This window comes from Oncorhynchus clarkii, chromosome 4, assembly GCF_045791955.1.
Source record: "Oncorhynchus clarkii lewisi isolate Uvic-CL-2024 chromosome 4, UVic_Ocla_1.0, whole genome shotgun sequence".
In the NCBI taxonomy this organism is placed as follows: Eukaryota; Metazoa; Chordata; class Actinopteri; order Salmoniformes; family Salmonidae; genus Oncorhynchus; species Oncorhynchus clarkii.
In genome coordinates this window covers 43462391-43481809 of record NC_092150.1, presented here as the reverse complement: position 1 = coordinate 43481809, position 19419 = coordinate 43462391, and the positions used below count along the sequence as shown (strand labels likewise).

General features: G+C 43.2%; 1 protein-coding gene across 2 annotated transcripts; it reads right to left on the bottom strand.

The window, feature by feature from the left end:
- Window positions 1-620: 620 nt before the first annotated feature.
- Window positions 621-8938, bottom strand: LOC139406831 (nuclear receptor subfamily 2 group F member 6-like). Of its 2 annotated transcripts, none has more exons than XM_071149903.1 (4): window positions 8170-8938; window positions 7337-7431; window positions 3421-3990; window positions 621-2739 (listed from the first exon to the last, which is right to left on the bottom strand). In XM_071149903.1, exons 1-4 carry the CDS (start codon window positions 8436-8438, stop codon window positions 2465-2467), a joined length of 1209 nt encoding a protein of 402 aa, XP_071006004.1. In that variant the 5' UTR covers window positions 8439-8938; the 3' UTR covers window positions 621-2464. The 2 variants fall into 2 exon arrangements, with proteins under 2 accessions (XP_071006004.1, XP_071006003.1); XM_071149902.1 differs by having other exon boundaries at window positions 3421-3993; window positions 8170-8856.
- Between the last annotated feature and the right edge of the window lie 10481 nt (window positions 8939-19419).

The following is a 19419-nucleotide window of genomic DNA, read 5'->3' as shown; positions in this document are numbered from 1 at the left end:
TTGGATCCTGCTTTGAATTCCAGGTCCAATAAAACTAATGGGCTTCATATAACCTTTTTATTGAAGACACAGGTAATGCTAATGTTCTGTTGTTATTTCAGACATGTATGCAACAACTCAAGTCATCTGGCTATTCAAACACAAAAACAGGTCTCCAACTTCCATTTAGAAACTCAAATATATTCAAATGCTACTGAGAGCAATGTTACAACCTAGTGCTCTCAATGTTAAAACAATAGCAAAAGTTACGCAACTATTAACACAGCCATCCCACTTGGCACACCCTGGTTGAACCAACGATGTTTCCACCAGGGGCACAACTTTCACTGGGGAAGCGGGGACCCCCCACATTCTGAAATTGCACCCCCAAAAAAGGCCAGTTTTATTGCTTCTTAATCAGAACAGCAGTGTTCAGCTGTGCTGACATAATTGCAAAAGGGTTTTCTAATGATCAATTAGCCTTTTAAAATGATAAACTTGGATTAGCTAACACTACGTGCTTGGGACACAGTGATGGTTGCTGATAATGTGCCTCTGTACGCCTATGTAGATATTCCAATAAAAATCTGCAGTTTCCAGCTACAATAGTCATTTACAACATTAACAATGTCTACACTGTATTTCTGATCAATTTGATGTTATTTTAATGGACAAAAATGTTGCTTTTCTTTCAAAAACAAGGACATTTCTAAGTGGCCCCAAACTTTTGAACGGTAGTGGACATTCACCTCTGCCAGCTTCTGCCAGTTTTCGGCACCATAGCATGTATTGTAGCATTTATGCTATCACTAAATATACTATGGAGATGTCCAGAGTCCTTCATTTGCATAACATTCAAAGATTTACATTACCACATATGCATAATGTATCATTACATTCCCAACTATAAGCTCAACATTCATGTAAATCAATACCCAAAGATTTACATAAATAGAGGGCTCAGGAGACAACAGCATACAAGGAAAGTATGTGCCATGGCTGTGGCATCACAAACCCTTACGGCTGAATCTCAAATGGCACCCTATTCCCCATACAGTGCACTACTTTTGTCCAGAGCCCTATACACTGTAGCTATGGGACATATGGTCCCATTTGAGACCCAGGGGACCTAACACAGCAGCCAGAGAGTCACACAGAGCCTGGGGTCAGACAGAGTCACGTTGGGGGTCATGGGGATGGAGGTAGTAGTGGCACACGGGCTTCAGTTACAGTTTGCGTTTCAGAGCCCTGTTCTGGGGCCAGAATGAGGTAGAGAAGGACTAAAATGAGGTCATAATACAGATCAAGAAGTATACACCAAGTCAAATGTATGATTTCCTTGGAATACACACGGAACACCTAAATTGTTCCAATGGTTTCCTTCCAGTTCCATTCATTGGTATTTCCATGTGGCTCTCTCTGAGTGAGTAGCAATACAGTACTCGTCTACTACGTCCTTTAATGCCTAATGTGGTCAAAAATGTGATTTTCCTGTGTTTTATATATATTTCCATACTATGAGGTTGGAGTAATACTGTGAAATTGTAAAAAATTATGATAATGCCCTTTTAGTGTAAGAGCTGTTTTAAAAGATTGGCTGAAATTTCAGCCTGTTTTGTTGGGATGGAGTTTTTAAAAATATTTTTTTAACCTTTATAGGCAAGTCAGTTAAGAACAAATTCTTTTTTTCAATGATGGCCTAGGAACAGTGGGTTACCTGCCTGTTCAGGGGCAGAATGACAGCTCGGGGGTTTGAACTTGCAACCTTCCAGTTACTAGTCCAACGCTCTAACCACTAGGCTACCCCGCCTGACCAATAAGAAAGAGTTCCAATCCTCTCTGCCAATAACAGCTTGTTTTCAGTTTTTCCCTCCCCACTCAGACCACTCCCAGACAGTCCTAGCAAATTTTTTCTTGAGAATTGGCTATTGGCTAAGAAGATTTTATTTTGATTTTTTTTTAAACTATTTTAATTGAAAACAATCACAGTAAGGTACTTAATTGTTACCCAAATATGATTTGATATTGAGATAAAAATGGCTTTATTAGACCTTAAAGCTGCAATATGTAACTTTTTGGGTGACCAGATTCACATGGAAATGCTAGTTATAGATCTGTCATTCTCATTGAAAGCAAGTCTAAGAAGCATTCGATTTATGTTATATTTCTATGCTTCCAATTCTTAAGTTTAGTTTTTGCGTCTTTTACTTTCGGTTTTGTATACCAGCTTCAAACAGCTGAAAATAACAAAAAAAATTCATACTGGTTTAGATGATACAATGATTCTCTACACTGCTTTCTTTGTCACATAAACTGAAATTAGGCAAACTATTAGAATTTTAGCAACCAGGAAATGGCAGAGCGATTTCTGCATATTGCACGTTTAAGAATTATGGCATCACTGGCTAATAATCCCTCTCCATCTTGTTCTAGGTTCCAACCAGGATCCTCTTCCAGGATCCTGTGTGTCCTAGGCTTCTGTTCCTCACTGCCCAGGGACATATGGCCAGCTGATGGAGCTCCCAGACAGCTGCATGTCCCTGATGAGGGTCTCGATGGGCATCTTGCCCACCAGGCGCATGAAGAACAGCTGGGAGATGAGATTAGCGGGCACGGCCCTGAGAGCAGGCAGGCGGAGGAGAAGACTTCCGAAGCGCTGTGGCTGACCCGGGTACTGCATCCTCTCGTACTCCGTCAGAGCCACCTGGGCCTTCTCCTGCAGAGACTCCACATGGACGGGGTCTGTCAAACCACACGCATCTAAAGAGGACAAACCAGGACACACAGACAGACTTAAGCATGGACTTAAGGTCAATCAGAAGTGCAGAAATGGTCAGCACTATAGTGCAGAACACAGGCAGGAGCAACAGTAATGGAAGAGAATATGACTTCTCAAACAACTTGAGATCAATGAGACATGCTGATTGAAAGGTCAGTTGTGCTTCTGCAGAGGTGTAGGTCAATATTTATGACATGGACAGAGATGTAACACTTTAAAAAGCTGTTCATATGAGAAATGTGGACCTACAGACTGAACTTTACATCAGCATGACTAATGTTGTCTAGATTTGAATACTAATAATGGGTTTTCTGGGAGTTAACGGAACACTCATTCTAAAGCTATGAGCCTGGGCCTATATCCCACTTTCTCTCATATTCTCGCTTTCTAATCTGAGCGCAAGCAAGAGTTATAATTCTTGCTAGGAATCAATTCAGCGATAGTATTCCTAGGGATTGTGTACAGTGAGGCACTGCAGTATATCAGTATTTCTTGTAAGTTGGGGGACATTTTGAAAACGGAGCCAAAAGAACCCGCCCAGAGTGACTCACTATGAACATTAAAACCAGCAGAGTAGCAGCCTGTTAGGACTAGGTGTTGTATTTCTCAGGTGTAAGGGTTTTGGTTTGGACCAGAGAGTGACGACCGACCAGTACACTGACCTGGAGAGAAGAGGGTGATGGCCTTGAGGCAGCTGTACTCTACTGAGTCCACTTGGAGCCGGGTCAGCTTGTCCACCTGGTCCTGGAACAACCTCACCTGGTCCATGAAGGACACCACCCTCTCCGCCGACATGGGCTGTGAGTGGAAGCCGGCCGCGGCCAGCAAAGGAGCCATGTGTAGCGGCAGGGCGGACTGGGCTGCATTCAGGGTGAACAGCTCGCTCCAGCTCAGCCTCAACAGAGCCACCTGATCAGTGACAGGCAGCTCAGGGAAGAAGGGGATGTTCCTGGCCCACTCGATGGTGCTGAAGAGGAGGCGTGCCGCCAGCTCGCAGATGTTGTCGATGCCCATGACGGAGCCTCCTCCAGCACCATGCATCTGCTGCTGGCCGTACTGGGATCCGTAGCGGATGCTGGGGTAGGGCTCGGCGTGGAGCAGCTGGGAGATGAGCTCTGACATGGGCTGGCCGTTGAAGAATTCGCCCCCTACTGGCCTGGTACCGCCACCTCCGCCGACCAGAGAAGTGGGACTGATGCCTGGGTGGGATGGAGGGATACGTCCACGCTGGACTGCTGGAGGGAAGAGAGAGAGGGCGGAGAGGGGAAGAGGGGGAGAGAAAGGGCTTTGTAGAGGTTGTAGAGGCTAATGCAAAACACGCTGGCAAGCTAACGTTCACCATTGAACATAACAGGTGTTTGTTGATGGAAAAGTATGCTGACTCTAGCCCTTTAACGCCAAATGTTACATACACGTAACAGTGTATTTAAACACCTGGTAACGTGTCTGTACGCAATCAAAACATCAAATAACACCAGTCTCTTCTAGATGAAATCCTAATAGATACTTTTGACACTATCTGGTGGCCGATCATTGTAATTACCAAACCGGAAATCGTCACTCTAAATGGCACGCCTCTGCATCTTGTCAACATGGCAGTTCTGCTCCCCCGAAACGGTCTCGTAAAAGGTGAGTTTCTGAAATTCAATGCATGCAAAATGCTCATTAGATGTCCAGAGATGCTTGAGTGAACTTTCTAAGAACAATATTCAATTTCGGCAAAGTATAGAACACTCGAAAAAGTCACTTTGCATATATGTAACATTGGGCGTTAAGTGCTACAAACCACACATTTTAGCAGTGGTATATTGGCCATATATCACAATCCCCAGAGGTGCCTTATTGCTATTATAAACTGGTTACCAACATAATTAGAGCAGTAAAAATAAATGTTTTGTCATACACGTAGTATAAGGTCTGATATACCACGGCTGTCAGCCAATCAGCATTCAGGGCTCGAACGACCCAGTTCATAATGCTTTATATACAATGACATTGTTTGTACATCACGTAAAATAATGAAACCTTACATCCAGAGTCTGGATATCTTTATTAAACATATATTTGAGTGATAACTGCCTAGAGGCCCAATTTGCATGTTCAAAAAAGTGAGCCAACTGCCCATCTCCACAGTAATATATATAATAGACACCAATTAGAGTCGGGAGTTTTGAATACTGGAGCTAGCGTTCGCATGATATGCAATGCATTTTCAAACTGGTTGAACTATGTCCATTTTCTCAAAAGTTTTGTTTGTGTGTTAATATTTGCATGGAGTGAACAGTATGTGTATACTCTGGCTGGCAGTATTTCATACATGAAACGCATGGACTTTTTGCAATGCAGAAATAATGACACACTGAAGATAAGCAACTTGTGCAATATACTGTGTTTGATGCTGCTTTTATTACTTGTGTTTCAGAAATAACGAGTTAGATTTCATGATGAATGTTTACATTTACTGCAAGCTGTTCACAATGCAGAAATACATATAGTTGAAACTGTGGAATTTGCACCCCTTTCTGCCCAATGTTACGTATACACTATATATACAAAAGTATGCGGACACCCCTTCAAAGTAGTGGATTCGGCTATTTCAGCCACACTCGTTGCTGACAGGTGTATAAAATAGAGCACACGGTCATACAATCTCCATAGACAAACATTGTCAGTAGAATGGCCTGTACTGAAGAGCTCAGTGACTTTCAACGTGGCACCGTCATTGGATGACACCTTTCCAACAAATCAGTTCGTCAAATTTCTGCCCTGCTAGAGCTGCCCCGGTTAACTGTAAGTGCTGTTATTGTGAAGTGGAAATGTCTAGGAGCAACAAACGGCTCAGCCGCAAAGTGGTAGGACACACAAGCTCACAGAACGGGATAGCTGAAGCATGTAGCGTGTAAAAATCGTCTGTCGTCTGTTGCAACACTCACTACCGGATTCCAAACTGCCTCTGGAAGCAACATCAGCACAAGAAAACTGTTTGTCGCGAGCTTCATGAAATGAGTTCCCATGGCCGAGCAGCCGCACACAAGCCTAAGATCACCATGTGCAATGCCAAGCGTCGGATGAAGTGGTGTAAGCTTGCCGCCATTGGACTCTGGAGCAGTGGAAACGCGTTCTCTGGAGTGATGAATCACCATCTGAATCACCATGTCCAGCTTCACCATCTGGCAGTCCAATGGACGAATCTGGATTTGTCGATGCCAGGAGAAAGCTACCTGCCCTAATGCATAGTACCAACTGTAAAGTTTGGTGGTGAAGGAATAATGGTCTGGGGCTGTTTTTCACGGTTTGGGTAAGGCCCCTTAGTTCCAGTGAAGGAAAATCTTAATGCTAGAGCATACAATGACATTCTAGACAATTCTGTGCTTCCAACTTTGTGGCAACATTTTGGGGAAGTCCCATACAGAAATGGTTTGCTGAGATCGGTGTGGAAGAACTTGACTGGCCTGCACAGAGCCCTGGCCTCAACCCCATCGAACACCTAACTTCTAATCGGCCAACATCAGTGCACAACCTCACTAATGCTTTTGTTGCTGAATGGAAGCAAGTCTCCGCAGCAATGTTCCAACATCTAGTGGAAAGCCTTCACAGAAGAGTAGAGGCTGTTATAGCAGCAAAGGGGGGACCAACTGGTCCATGTATTGGCAAGGCAACAATGTCACATTGTTGATAGCAGAAACTGTCAGGTACCAGTGCTATGCTTACACTGTCTAACAACTAGTTAGTTGGACATTGGTTTCTTTCAACCTCCGTTGCTGTGAATTATTCCAAGTTTCAGACAATGTCATTCCATTTCACTGCTAGCCTGGATAGTCTGTTATTGCTATACTCAACTTGTAGTCTTGCTAAACTAGTTCAATACAGGGTCTGTCAAACTACCAAGGCTAGGCTGTGGTTAGCTGTGTCTGACTTGTCATTGAAGTATTATTGACTACAAACAGTCTGGAAGTAAAGTAGACCACTACTATCCCTGGTGAACAGTGACCTGTTACCCGACGAAGGTGATCCAAGCGTTTCCAGGTCATGAGGAAACACTGTGGCCAGGCTGCGTCAGTGCTGTCATTGGGTCAGATCCCTGCATGACTATCCTTGCTGAATATAGCTCTGGGCTGTTGCCAGCTCAATGCAGAATAAATATGACACCTAGGAGTGGCTGGCTGGCTGCCTGGGTTATCCAACCTATGTACTGCCTGGGAAATGCCTCTGACACAACGGGCAGAATGATACGTACTACGTAGCAGGGGTACTTAGAGTAGGGGTCAGAGAGAGGGAAAATAAGGATAGAGTTCAACTGGATTTACAAATACTATAGCTACATGAATGAAACATGTTTAAATTCAAAATAATAATTAGGTGGGTGCTTATATTTGTCCTATTTCACACAAGTGTGTATTGACAGAATTGTGAAATGTCAGCTCTGTTTATCATGGCAGGGGCATGTTTTTGTAGAACAAACTTGTGCTGCTGTCCGTTATGGAATATGGAACATTGGATTGGCAGTATCTCTGCCTCTGCTTTAGGCATCGTCTGAGTGGCAGAGATGTTGTGCAACAGATAAGATAGGATAGTTACCTTCTTTGCGCATGCCAACACTTAAGCATTTCTTCAGCCGGCAGTATTGGCACTGGTTGCGGTGATGCTGGTCTATCTGGCATTCTCGATTCGACCTGCACAACAGAACATTAGACAGAATGTATTGTCCTGATCTCTCTTTCTCTCTCCTGAATTAATAGTCTTAGAGTGGCTGCTCTGGCTGTGTGAAAGGAGTTATAGGCTGGAACATAAATACATGGTTTTGTGGACTGCAGAATACAAATGCTTCTCTGTATAGGTCTGTAAAGCTTTGAAATATATCTTCCTGTCCTGTATGATTCACAACTTATGAAACAGATTGAGAGCACTGTAACTACTATGTACACTGTGCAGTAATGGATAAACAGTTTTGATTGAATGTGGCCCTTAGATAACGATAAACAAAGGCTCACATTCCTCAGAAGTGTGATATGGTAGTACTGTAAGAGATTTTACTAACTGTACAGTAGGTGGGAGTGGGAAATGCACATTTGTTTGGTTCTGATACAAAATAAGTCTGTTCGCCATGTGTATATTATACACCTGAAAATCTTTTTATTTGTATTTTTTAACTTGAGATAAAGCTGTAACACAACCTAACACAAAGAGGACTCCCCAAGGGAAATATTATCTAACAAGTTACAGGGTCTGTAAGCATGCTGTACATATACTGTATGACCACCAAGAATAGGACTTTTAGGGATCCATTACAGTAGCCTATTAACACAGTAACCTTTGACATTAAATTGTGTGTTTCTTAGACTGCCTTTTTGAAATTGTTGTTTTTCACATTAACGTATTTTCTTGATATTTTACGGAGCGGCTTCACTGACCTGCAGGAGTAGTTGAGGTTCCTTCTGATGCTCCTCTTGAAGAAGCTCTTGCAGCCCTCGCAGGTGAACACCCCGTAGTGTTTCCCGCTGGACTTGTCCCCACACACCACACAGTTCACCACGCATGCCTTGTCCTCGTCTCCCTCCTCCACATCACTCCCGGCCTGGGGTGAGCCCTCCTCCTCATCCCCACGCAAGTAAGCCTTCTCCCCCCCCAGTCCGTTGGTCTCTCCATTAGGGTTGCCCCATCCCCTGATCACCATGGCCATATCCGAGTGACACGGCTGACACACACAAAGAGGTATTGGTTTTTAGTCAGCTTCCAAGCAAAACTGACAGCGTTATGAAAAGTCAAAACAACTGAAACTGCACATGTTCCAGACTCCTTCTCTTGACCTCTTTCCCCTTCTGTCTCCGTCAAATGACCCGGAGATCCCTTTCACTCCTCTATTTTTCTACCGCGGTGCTGTCCTTCGACCTCTCACTCTCTTGTTCTTCTCCTTCACTCCTCTGTTTTTCCTATGACCCCTAGACAATGGCTCCTCCTGAAAGTTCTGACACAACAAGCAGTTCAGATTTCAGGAGGGAGAAAAGGGTGCAGCCTGCCCTTTCACAGGAAACAATAAATTACACTTATAGGCTCATGCTCTCGCTCGCTCTTTCTCCGTCTCTGTCACTTCCGCCACACTAGGAGGAGGGTCTATGAGGGGTAAAATAGGACCCCCCTTCTTCATTTGTCTCTCCTCTCCTTACACCACGCTACTTTCTCCCTGGACAAGCAGGGAGGAGCGAAGGAGAAGACCAGAAAGAAAAGGACTGCTCTCCTTCAAACTGCCCGACTTACTTTACCCTACTTACAAACTAGTCGGACCAGTTCTGGGCTGTGTGTAGAAAGTGTTATCAATCAATCTTACAGGCAGCAGCACCGTTATAGCTTGGCAAGAAGGAGCTCAAATTGGTGTCAAGAATTTCTTATACGTATGTACCACAAGCAGATATTCAGAAAATCTTGGAAATTAAATGTTGTCATTCAACCCCATAGAAGGTTGAGTCACAAAAACATTTATAAATAGCACTTTTTTTGTTTCATTAGCTTGGCAGCACTATTCTATCCCCCCAGACAGACAGCCAATAGTCAGAGATGACAGACAAGCCAGGGAACAACCACACTGAATCTAAAGGCTCACTATTTACAACAAAGATTTTAAATAGATCATGATAAAGTCACGCACAGCTCCCTCTGGTCCTGCTAGTCTGTACAAGTTCAAAGTGCAGTGACGTCCCCTCTCTTGCTCTCTTCCGTGCTCTGTTGCTTGTTGTGAAACAGCGTCTGCTTCTTGCTCCTCTCCTGCTCCCAGGGATCTGTGGCTTCAATAGTTCAAACAACCAGAAAAAAACAGAGTGGAGAAATAGAGACGTCCCCTCTCTCTATTAGCCCTGAGACAGAATGGGAGCTTAGACAGAATGGGAGCTCCCCTTAGCAAGCCTCCCCTTGTCCCTCTGTTTCTGTTTCTCTCCCTCCCTTGTTTTGTCAGTGCTTGTCCATCCAGCAGTAATGGCTTCAGGCCTAAGCTTCTCTGCATTCCCGTATGCACAGTCACAGTGTCACGCCCTGGCCTTAGTTATCTTTGTTTTCTTTATTATTTTGGTTAGGCCAGGGTGTGACATGGGTGATTTATGTGTTTGTCTTGTCTAGGGTTTTTTGTAGATTTATGGGGTTGTGTTCTTTTAGGTGTCTAGGTAAGTCTATGGTTGCCTGGATTGGTTCTCAATCAGAGGCAGGTGTTTATCATTGTCTCTGATTGGGAGCCATATTTAGGCAGCCATATTCTTTGGGTATTTTGTGGGTGATTGTTTCCTGTGTCAGTGTTTGTGCCACACGGGACTATTTTCGGTTTTTACGTTTTGTAGTTGTGTTCATGTTTTGTGTCTCTTATTAAAGAACCATGAACTATAACCACGCTGTGTTTTGGTCAGCCTGGAAAGCTGTGACACACAATGTACAATTGCATTTTTAAAAATTGTTTTGTCCCTTTTTTCCTCTGGCCCGGCTTGAATAAATTAGGCAAACCAGCAGAGGAAAAACACGGTCACAGACAATAGTAATACCTAGCTGTTGCTCGGACCATAGTAATACCTAGCTCTCTCTCTCTCTCGCGCTCATTTAGTTAGTTCACTTCCCATTTCTTCCAAAGCTAGCAACTGTATGGTTAAAAAAGGTTTGCATTGTCAGGTAAAGGTCTCCTGAAGAAGAGAGGAGAACAAGGACCCTGCACCCAAGGAGTCAGATAACCTCACAGCCTTCATATTACAGAACAACCTGACAGCCTTCATGTTACATATATATTTGGACCAGCATTCTATGGTCCAACAATATAGAGTATGTACTGTTTTACTAGTCAATGGCTTGAACGACAATCTGGTCTTGCATGATTTCTTTGGAAAAGGGGTCTGTATGCAAATACAACTTGATTTCATTTTAATTTTGATAAGAGGAAAACAGTTATAATTTGCCTCATCTTTAAAGGAAGAGTCACTTATAATGTACATTGAGGTGTAGCATGAAGTGACTTTAACCCATATAACCCACACAAGTCACAGCTAACGTCCCTGTGCTACGGATAGCTCTTTTGTTTTGATAGGAGGTTATCAGCGGCAAACCTAAGCTGTGTTAAACTGAATTAATGCCCTTTCAATTAAGGCCACGAGTGTGTGCTTTTTGTTGGTGTATGTTTTAATATTTTGAGATCATGGGGAATAGAAAAGATATGTACACTGCTTGTTTCTCTAGATTCCCAGGAGCTTTGGGGTGGCTGTTTGTAAGAGGAGTGAGTGTGTACTTACCTCTGTTGTCTTTTTGCAAGAGAATGTGTGCCTTTTTGTGCATGTGTTCATGCACTAATGTGTGTGACTCTGCGTGTGTGTATGCACTCACGTGTGCATGTGTTCAAGTGCTTGTGCGCTCATGTGTGCGTCTGTGTCTGTGAGTCCCTTGCTCTTTGAACTGTAGATCAGGAATGCAGCTGCTCTGCATGGAGTCTGCTGACGCAGGGTCTGTATATTCTCAACACAGCCAGAAGCCCAATAAAGAGTGGAGAAGAGGGGCGCACAGATACAGCATGCAGTAACTGTCCCTAAGCCTATCACCCTCCACTATGTTGACCTGATCCCTATATGTCAAGCACACACACACACACACATACACACACACACACACACACACCTTAAAGCAGGCTACGCCTGAAATAGACAGATGGGGTGAATATCGGTATCCAAAAGAACAAACGTCTTAATCAAGCAGTTCTGTATTTGATGCAGGTCTGGTATTTTGACCATGCTAGTGAATGTGTTGATGGTGTGAAGGAATTTGGCCAGTGGGTTTAAAGTTGAAACCTGTTTGTGACTGACTTTCTGGCTGGGTGAACAGCAGTGCATGACTCCCAGCACCGCTCGACCCATTCGTGTCACTAACCTTTGGCCCACAACTCATTCTCTTTCTCTCGCTCTCTATCTCTCCGTCTCGTCCCTCTCTAAATTCAGTAATTATATCATTCTCTATTTCCATCCTGCTCTCATTATCTCCTTTTCTCATTCTCTCCTTTCCTATATCTGTCTTTCTCTCCTTTCATGATCTTTCTCCTCACTCATTCTCTCCCTCTCTTTATTCATTGTCACTCTCTCAGCGCTGCGGTGCCTTTTGACCTTAGTTGAATGACGGCGCAGCATAAAATAAACAGGCCAGTGGAACCTGCCTCAGAAAACCATCTGCTGGGGGGCAAGACATAACACACAACGCTTTGAGTCCAATCAATATTCACCCCATTCTCTCCTCCCCAAGACCTGCTGTAGGTTGGTGGGAAACTACACATTTGGTGCATTTGTCATTTAAACGAGTGTCTCTCTGTAGGTTGTCAATAATGGAATGTTGGACGAGAGGGGTCGGTGGGTGTGTGTGTGGTCTTGTTCTTCTATCCTTGTGAGGACCTGAAATCCCCAAAAGTCCCCACAAGGATAGCAAAACAAGGAAATGTCCACGTCCCCACGAGGACAAAGGGTATTTTAAACTTAGGAGGTTTAGGGTTAGAACTAGGGTTAGGGGTTAGGCTTAGGGGTTAAAGGGATACTTCTGGATTGTTTATCCACTTTCCCAGAATCAGATGAACTTGTGGATACCATTTTTATGCCTCTGTGTCAAGTATGAAGGAAGTTAGAGGTAGTTTCGTGAGTCAATGCTAACTGCAGTGTAATGACATTATATTTTTGCTAAGGTGTTGTCTGGTCTGTTGCATTGCTCAAAACTAGGGGGGATATGTTTATATCTAGTCACACCAAACCCTCATGTCAGTAATACTGTAGTACTAAATACATAGTTAATTAGAAGTTGATCATTACTTGTATGTTTTCAATTATATTTTGTTCAAGAAATTGCAAATCAAAGTGTTTTACATTTAACCATACAATTGTAGATTTATATATATTTTTTTGAACACATTAAACAGCATTGTAACAGAAGACAATGCTATATACAGACATTCCTGTTGAAATAACATTGAATCATCATCTTCTAATATTACACAATGAGCTTTCCATGTTAAGACTAAGCATTACCATAACCCATAACACTGAGTCAGACCATTTTGACCACGGTATCCATCTCCAATCTCCTGTTAAATCTCCATTTCCAGTTTGTTGTTCATTAGTTACTGTGGGTGGATGGAGTGGATGGCGAGACAGAGGAGTGGTTGGTTGAGGACAGGCAGACTGAGGTCCTAACGGGTCTAATTAAGACATCTCAGAGTTAGACTAATGGGATTATCAGCCATACAGAGCAGCCCAGCAGCCAGAAACTACGCCCCTCCATGGCCTTCAACTCGCCATACCAGAATCCCATAATCTCTTTACAGAGAGGCGCTGGCCTTATCTGAGACCATATCTGGGACCATCTGGGACCTTGCCACACTGGCCTTATCTGGGACCTGACATGATCAGGGCTTAGACTGGGTCTCAAATGGCACCCTATTCCCTATATAGTGCACTGCTTAGAGCCATAGGGTTCTGGTCGAAAGTAGTGCACTATATAGGGAATAGGGTACCATTTGAGATGCACTTGCTTAAAAGACTGAACAGGAAATCTAATGTAGGTTGTAGACCTAAACCCCACAAAGCAACTTGCTGTTGTAGCCTGCCCTGTGTATCTTGTGAGACCCATTTGTGACTATCATGACGGTGGCCATCATGTGTCTGACTCTGAACAGCCACGTGTGTGATTGTGTTGTGTGTGGAGATGCCTGGGTCCCCATATCTTTCTGGGCTCAGTGATGATGGGATCATTTAGCCGTTGGTAACCTGTATTGCTGGGTGTCATTACATGAGTGGGTGAGAGCACATAGCAGATGTGATGTGTTGTTTTAATAGGTCAGATCTGCTTTTTAAGAGAAAAGAGAAAAGTGTCCCTCTCTTACCCCTCTATAGGGCTCTACCCTGTCAATCTGTGGAGTGGTGTTATCACAACACTAGTCAGTGTAGTGTTGTGTGACACAAGTAGCCTTACAGGGGAGAGGGGAAGAATAGCTGAAAGGAAGAATAGAATGGGTGCAAGTGAGAGAGAGAAAGTGGGATAAGGGGTGAGCTCATGCCTCTGAGGAAGAAAGGAGTGGGGCACAGCCTGTGATCTCTTCATACACCTTATTCAAATTAGAAACGGATGCAAAAAGTAAATGAGGTAACCCTAGGGTCACTGCACTCTGTGTGTGCATTAGTGTGTGTGTGATTGACAGCCTTTGCCATTTTTTTTTTTACCTTTTTATTTTAACTAGGCAAGTCAGTTAAGAACAAATTCTTAGTTTCAATGACGAACTAGGAACAGTGGGTTAACTGCCTTGTTCAGGGGCAGAACGACAGCATGAACGACAGCAACGTCAGCATGATATTCCAAACCAAGGGGATAAGTCATTCAATAATTCAACACTGTAATTTTGAAACATTCCAGAAATGAAAAGATGTTATCGGAGAGAAGATGCTCAACCCTATCACCCAACAGCTTTCTTGATACTGAGGAATCAGACATTACTATAATGAAATAAGCCTGAGGGTTCCCTTCACATCATAGTTACTGCAACAACGCCATAGACATCGAGAGTAAGAGTGAGTGCATCAATATATCCTTTCCCCTTCTCGTGACGTCTTTGCCAAGAAAGCAGAGTCAACCAGAGGTTAGACCCTTCCCGTTGGATTGAAACCCTTTGACGAGCATGAGGCACATCTGTTATAATGGCATTTATTATAACAATGGCCACAATGACCAAGAGAGACCAAAGGAGAAGGGAGCAGGGCAGCAGACCTGCCCTGATGACTTTTGCTGCCACAAAGCGCAAGCCCAGGCAAGAGTCAGGGTGACAGGTGCTTACCTTCTAGTCTGGCCCCAATGAACCCTCCAGTCAGAGGCTTTTACAACAGCCAGGCAGTGCTGTGACCTGGTGGGTGTGACACTAAACCCTTGCCTTAACCTCCTGACCACTGATCACAGCTGCAGCCGGCCGGTCGCCTAGGACAGGGCAGAGGGGTAGAGAGGATTAGGGCGAGGGAGGGAGAGAGAGAGAGAAGGGAGAGGGGGGGAGAAGAAGGAGGGGTGAGAGAATGGAATGACAGAGAGTTTGAAGATGGAGGAAGAGAGCAAAAAGGAAAAAGAGGGCAAGCCACCCATGTGAAAAAAAATACTATAGTGTACTAAAACTGTAGTATTACTATATGTACAATGCATTCAGAAAGTATTCAGACCCCTTGACTTTATCTACATTTTGTTACGTTACAGCCTTATTCTAAAATGTATTTTAAAAAAAAAGAATAATCCCTCATCAATCTACACACACTACCCCAAAACAGGTTTAGAACTTTTTGCAAATGTAAAAAAAAAATATATATATATATATATATATATATATATATATATATATATATATATATATATATATCACAAATATTACGTAACAATTCAGACCCTTTACTCACACATTTGGCAGCGATTACACTCAATTCTTCTTGGGTATGACGCTACAAGCCCAAGATCCTCTCAAGCTGTGTCAGGTTGGATGGGTAGCGCTGCTGCATTGCTATTTTCAAGTCTCTCCAGAGATGTTTGATCGGGTTCAAGTCCGGGCTCTGGCTGGGCCACTCAAGGACATTCATAGATTTGTGCCAAAGCCATTCCTGCGTTGTCTTGGCTGTGTGCTTAGGGTTGTTGTCCTGTTGGAAGTTGAACCTTCGCCCCAGTCTGAGGTCCTGAGCGCTCTGGAGCAGGTTTTCATCAAGGATCTCTCTGTAAGTTGCTCTGTTCATATTTTCGTCGATTGGTCTCCCAGTCCTTGCCACTGAAAAACATTGCAACGGCATGATGCCTCCACCAGCATACTTCACCGTAGGGATGGTGCCAGGTTTCCTCCAGGCGTGAAGCTTGGCATTTAGGCCAAAGAGTTAAATCTTGGTTTCATCAGACAAGAATACTGTTTATCGTGGTCTGAGAGTCCTTTAGGTGTCTTTTGGCAAACTACAAGTGGGCTGTCATGTGCCTTTTACTGAGGAGTGGCTTCAGTCTGGTCACTCTACCATAATGGCCTGATTGGTAGAGTGGTCCAGAGATAGTTGTCATTCTGGAAGGTTCTCCCATCTCCACAGAGGAACTCTGGAGCTCTGTCAGAGTGACCATTGGGTTCTTGGTCACCTTCCTGACCAAGGCCCTTCTCCCCCAATTGCTCAGTTTGGGCAGACAGTTTTAAGAAGAGTCTTGGTGGTTACAAACTTCTTCCAATTAAGAATGATGGAGGCTACTATGTTCTTGGGGACCTTTTTTTGATACCCTTGCCCAGATCTGTGCCTTGACACAATCCTGTCTCGGAGCTCTATAGACAATTCCTACAACCTCATGGCTTGATTTTTGCTCTGACATTAACTGTCAACTGTGGGACCTTATATAGACAGGTGTGTGCCTTTCCAAATCATGTCCAGTCAATTGAATGTACCACAGGTGGACTCCAATGAAGTTGTAGAAACGTCTCAAGGATGATCAATGGAAAAAGGTTGCACCTGAGCTCAATTTCGAGTCTCATAGCAAAGGGTCTGAAGATTTACGTAAATAAGTATCTCTTTTTTTTTTTTTTTATACATACAAAAAATAAAAACTGTTTTCACTTTGTCATTATGGGGTATTGTGTGTAGATTGATGAGGCAATTTTTATTTATTTAATCCATTTCAGAAAAAGGCTGTAACGTGCCAAAATGTAGAAAAAGGGAAGGGGTCTAAATACTTTCCCAAAGCACTGTATATACTATAGTAATCATTGTAGCGTTTTTGTAGACTTTACTGTTGTATTCACTGTAGTGGTTTTGCAGACATGACTCGTATTCAATGTAATGTTTTTGCGGTCATGAATGTAGCATACTGTAGTGTATTTGCGGACATGACTAGTATTTACTGTGGTGTTTGCGGCCATGACTGTAGTATACTATATTATTCACTGTAGTGTTTTTGCAGACTTGACTGTAGAATACAGTTGTGGCCAAAAGTTTAGAGAATGACACAAATATTAATTTTCAAAGTCTGCTGCCTCAGTTAGTATGATGGCAATTTGCATATACTCCAGAATGTTATGAAGAGTGATCAGATGAATTGCAAAGTCCCTCTTTGCCATGCAAATGAACTGAATCCCCCAAAAACATTTTCACTGCATTTCATCCCTGCCACAAAAGGACCAGCTGACATCATGTCAGTGATTCTCTTGTTAACACAGGTGTGAGTGTTGACGAGGCTGGAGATCACTCTGTCATGCTGATTGAGTTCGAATAACAGACTGGAAGCTTCGTCAACATTCGCACCTGTGTTAACGAGAGAATCACTGACATGATGTCAGCTGGTCCTTTTGTGGCAGGGCTGAAATGCAGTGCCACAAAAGTGTGTGGCTTGTATGCTGCTGCATAAATGATGTAATATGCCAGGGAGATACATATATTGTAGCTAAGAAAGTAATACTAAGTGTATGTTGTGTTGTAAGCTGTCAAGGGCTTCACCCTAATAATTTGGTCCCTTTTCCCCTCATAACGTAGCCTACTGTTCTGACTTGGTAGTGCACATGTAGCCTATAACCTCTTCAAAAGTGCTGAACAAATAGTTATATTGACTACGTCCGTCTTAGCTTGCTTGCTCAATCGAAATTACAGATTGCCTCTTATCTGCTCATCGTTCCCTTATGCAATAGTTTGAACATCTCAATTGTCAGTAGAAACCACATGTTGAAACTCTAGGGGCAGTATTTCATTTTTGGATGAAAAACGTTCCCGTTTTAAACAAGATATTTTGTCACGAAAAGATGCTCGACTATGCATATAATTGACAGCTTTGGAAAGAAAACACTCTGACGTTTCCAAAACTGCAAAGATATTATCTGTGAGTGCCACAGAACTGATGCTACCGGCGAAACCAAGATGAAACTTCAAACAGGAAGTGAGCAACATTTTTGAGGCACTGTTTTCCATTGTCTCCTTATATGGCTGTGAATGCGCAAGGAATGAGCCTACACTTTCTGTCGTTTCCCCAAGGTGTTTGCAGCATTGTGACGTATTTGTAGGCATATCATTGGAAGATTGACCATAAGAGACCACATTTACCAGGTGTCCGCCTGGTGTCCTGCGTCGAAATTGGTGCGTAATCTCCAGGTGCAAGTATTCTTCCATGTGGATTCAGAGGAGAAAGCAGACTTCCACGAACGATATATCATCGAAGAAATATGTGAAAAACACCTTGAGGATTGATTCTAAACAACGTTTGCCATGTTTCAGTCGATATTATCTCCTACACAAATAATGTTTTTGGAAAAACTGAACATTTGCTATCTAACTGAGAGTCTCCTCATTGAAAACATCTGAAGTTCTTCAAAGGTAAATGATTTTATTTGAATGCTTTTCGTGTTTTTGTGAAAATGTTGCCCGCTGAATGCTACGCTAAATGCTACGCTAGCTATCAATACTCTTACACAAATGCTTGTTTTGCTGTGGTTGAAAAGCATATTTTGAAAATCTGAGATGACAGTGTTGTTAACAAAAGGCTAAGCTTGAGAGCTAGCATATTTATTTCATTTAATTTGCGATTTTCATGAATAGTTAACATTGCGTTATGGTAATGGACTTGAGGCTGTATTTACGATCCCGGATCCGGGATGGCTAGTATCAAGAGGTTTTAAGCAAGTCAGCCATATCAGCTACGTTTTTAAGAAATGCAGTAAATGAGGCAGAATGAACTGTTTCGCTGCCAGACAAGACTCCACTGATAGGCAGGTGTAGCAGTGGTAGATAGCCAGGTGCAGCGGTGGGAAGGATCCACTCCATGGTGCTGAAAAGAAAGTTCTGCTGTTGGGACAGCTTTATGTAGGCCCTAACAGTTTGTGGGCACCGTTTGTCACCGTTATAGTGCAAATAATTTATTGTTTAGTGTTCTGTTGTGTACGGGCTTTGCTGGCATGCATCTAACATTTTTTTGGGGAGTTTGCCCCACCAAGACTTACATACTAAAATCGCCACTGCAAAGAAAACATGTGCATATGTTGCGTACGACAGCTTGATAAATGCCAATAATTTGTTGTGCATGCAAATCCTAGAATCTCCAAGTACTCCTGAATTTAGTGAAACGTTTAAGCTCTGTTGATAAATGAGGCCCCTGTGGCTGTATTCATGACGCCGTTTCTGTTGCAAAATGTTTCTTAAAAAGAAGCAAACAGAACGAAACAGAGGGACCTTCTAATATAAACTCTTGTTTTAGTAGCAAAACGTTCCTACTAATGATTACACCCCTGCCATATGCAAAGACAGGTAGGCAGACACACAGGATCATAGTGATGTAACCTTGTCTGGATGTGTGTTTGTCTCCACAGCGTCTCCTGGTGTTCAGGAGGTTGACAGCTCCTCAGTTCTCAGACTCATGGCTGCTGTCTCTCCATGACCAGACTTGGGAAGAGGAATGAACTGCTGTGAGCGTGTGTGTTTGTAACTTTTCCATAAACAGCAGTTGAGGCGTGTGTGTGATGTGTGTGTGTTTTAGCCACCTGCTATGTGTCTCCAGTGTGGTATGACCTGCTGTTTTCTGCCCTTGTACAGTGACAGTAACTCACTGTAGGCCTCACACTCCTCGCTGTCAATCAAACATGGAAAATGTGTCATCCGTTTACATAGCAGCACACAGTAACACACTAACACCCAAAGCACAGT

Coding starts and splice junctions, on each gene's coding strand:
- LOC139406831 (XM_071149902.1), bottom strand. CDS start 8,438: ATGGCCATGGTGATCAGGGGATGGGGCAACCCTAATGGAGAGACCAAC. Junction 3,994..7,336: donor TGTTGGCATGCGCAAAGAAG/GTAACTATCCTA, acceptor TCTTCCCTCCAG/CAGTCCAGCGTGGACGTATC. Junction 2,740..3,420: donor CATCACCCTCTTCTCTCCAG/GTCAGTGTACTG, acceptor TGTCCTCTTTAG/ATGCGTGTGGTTTGACAGAC.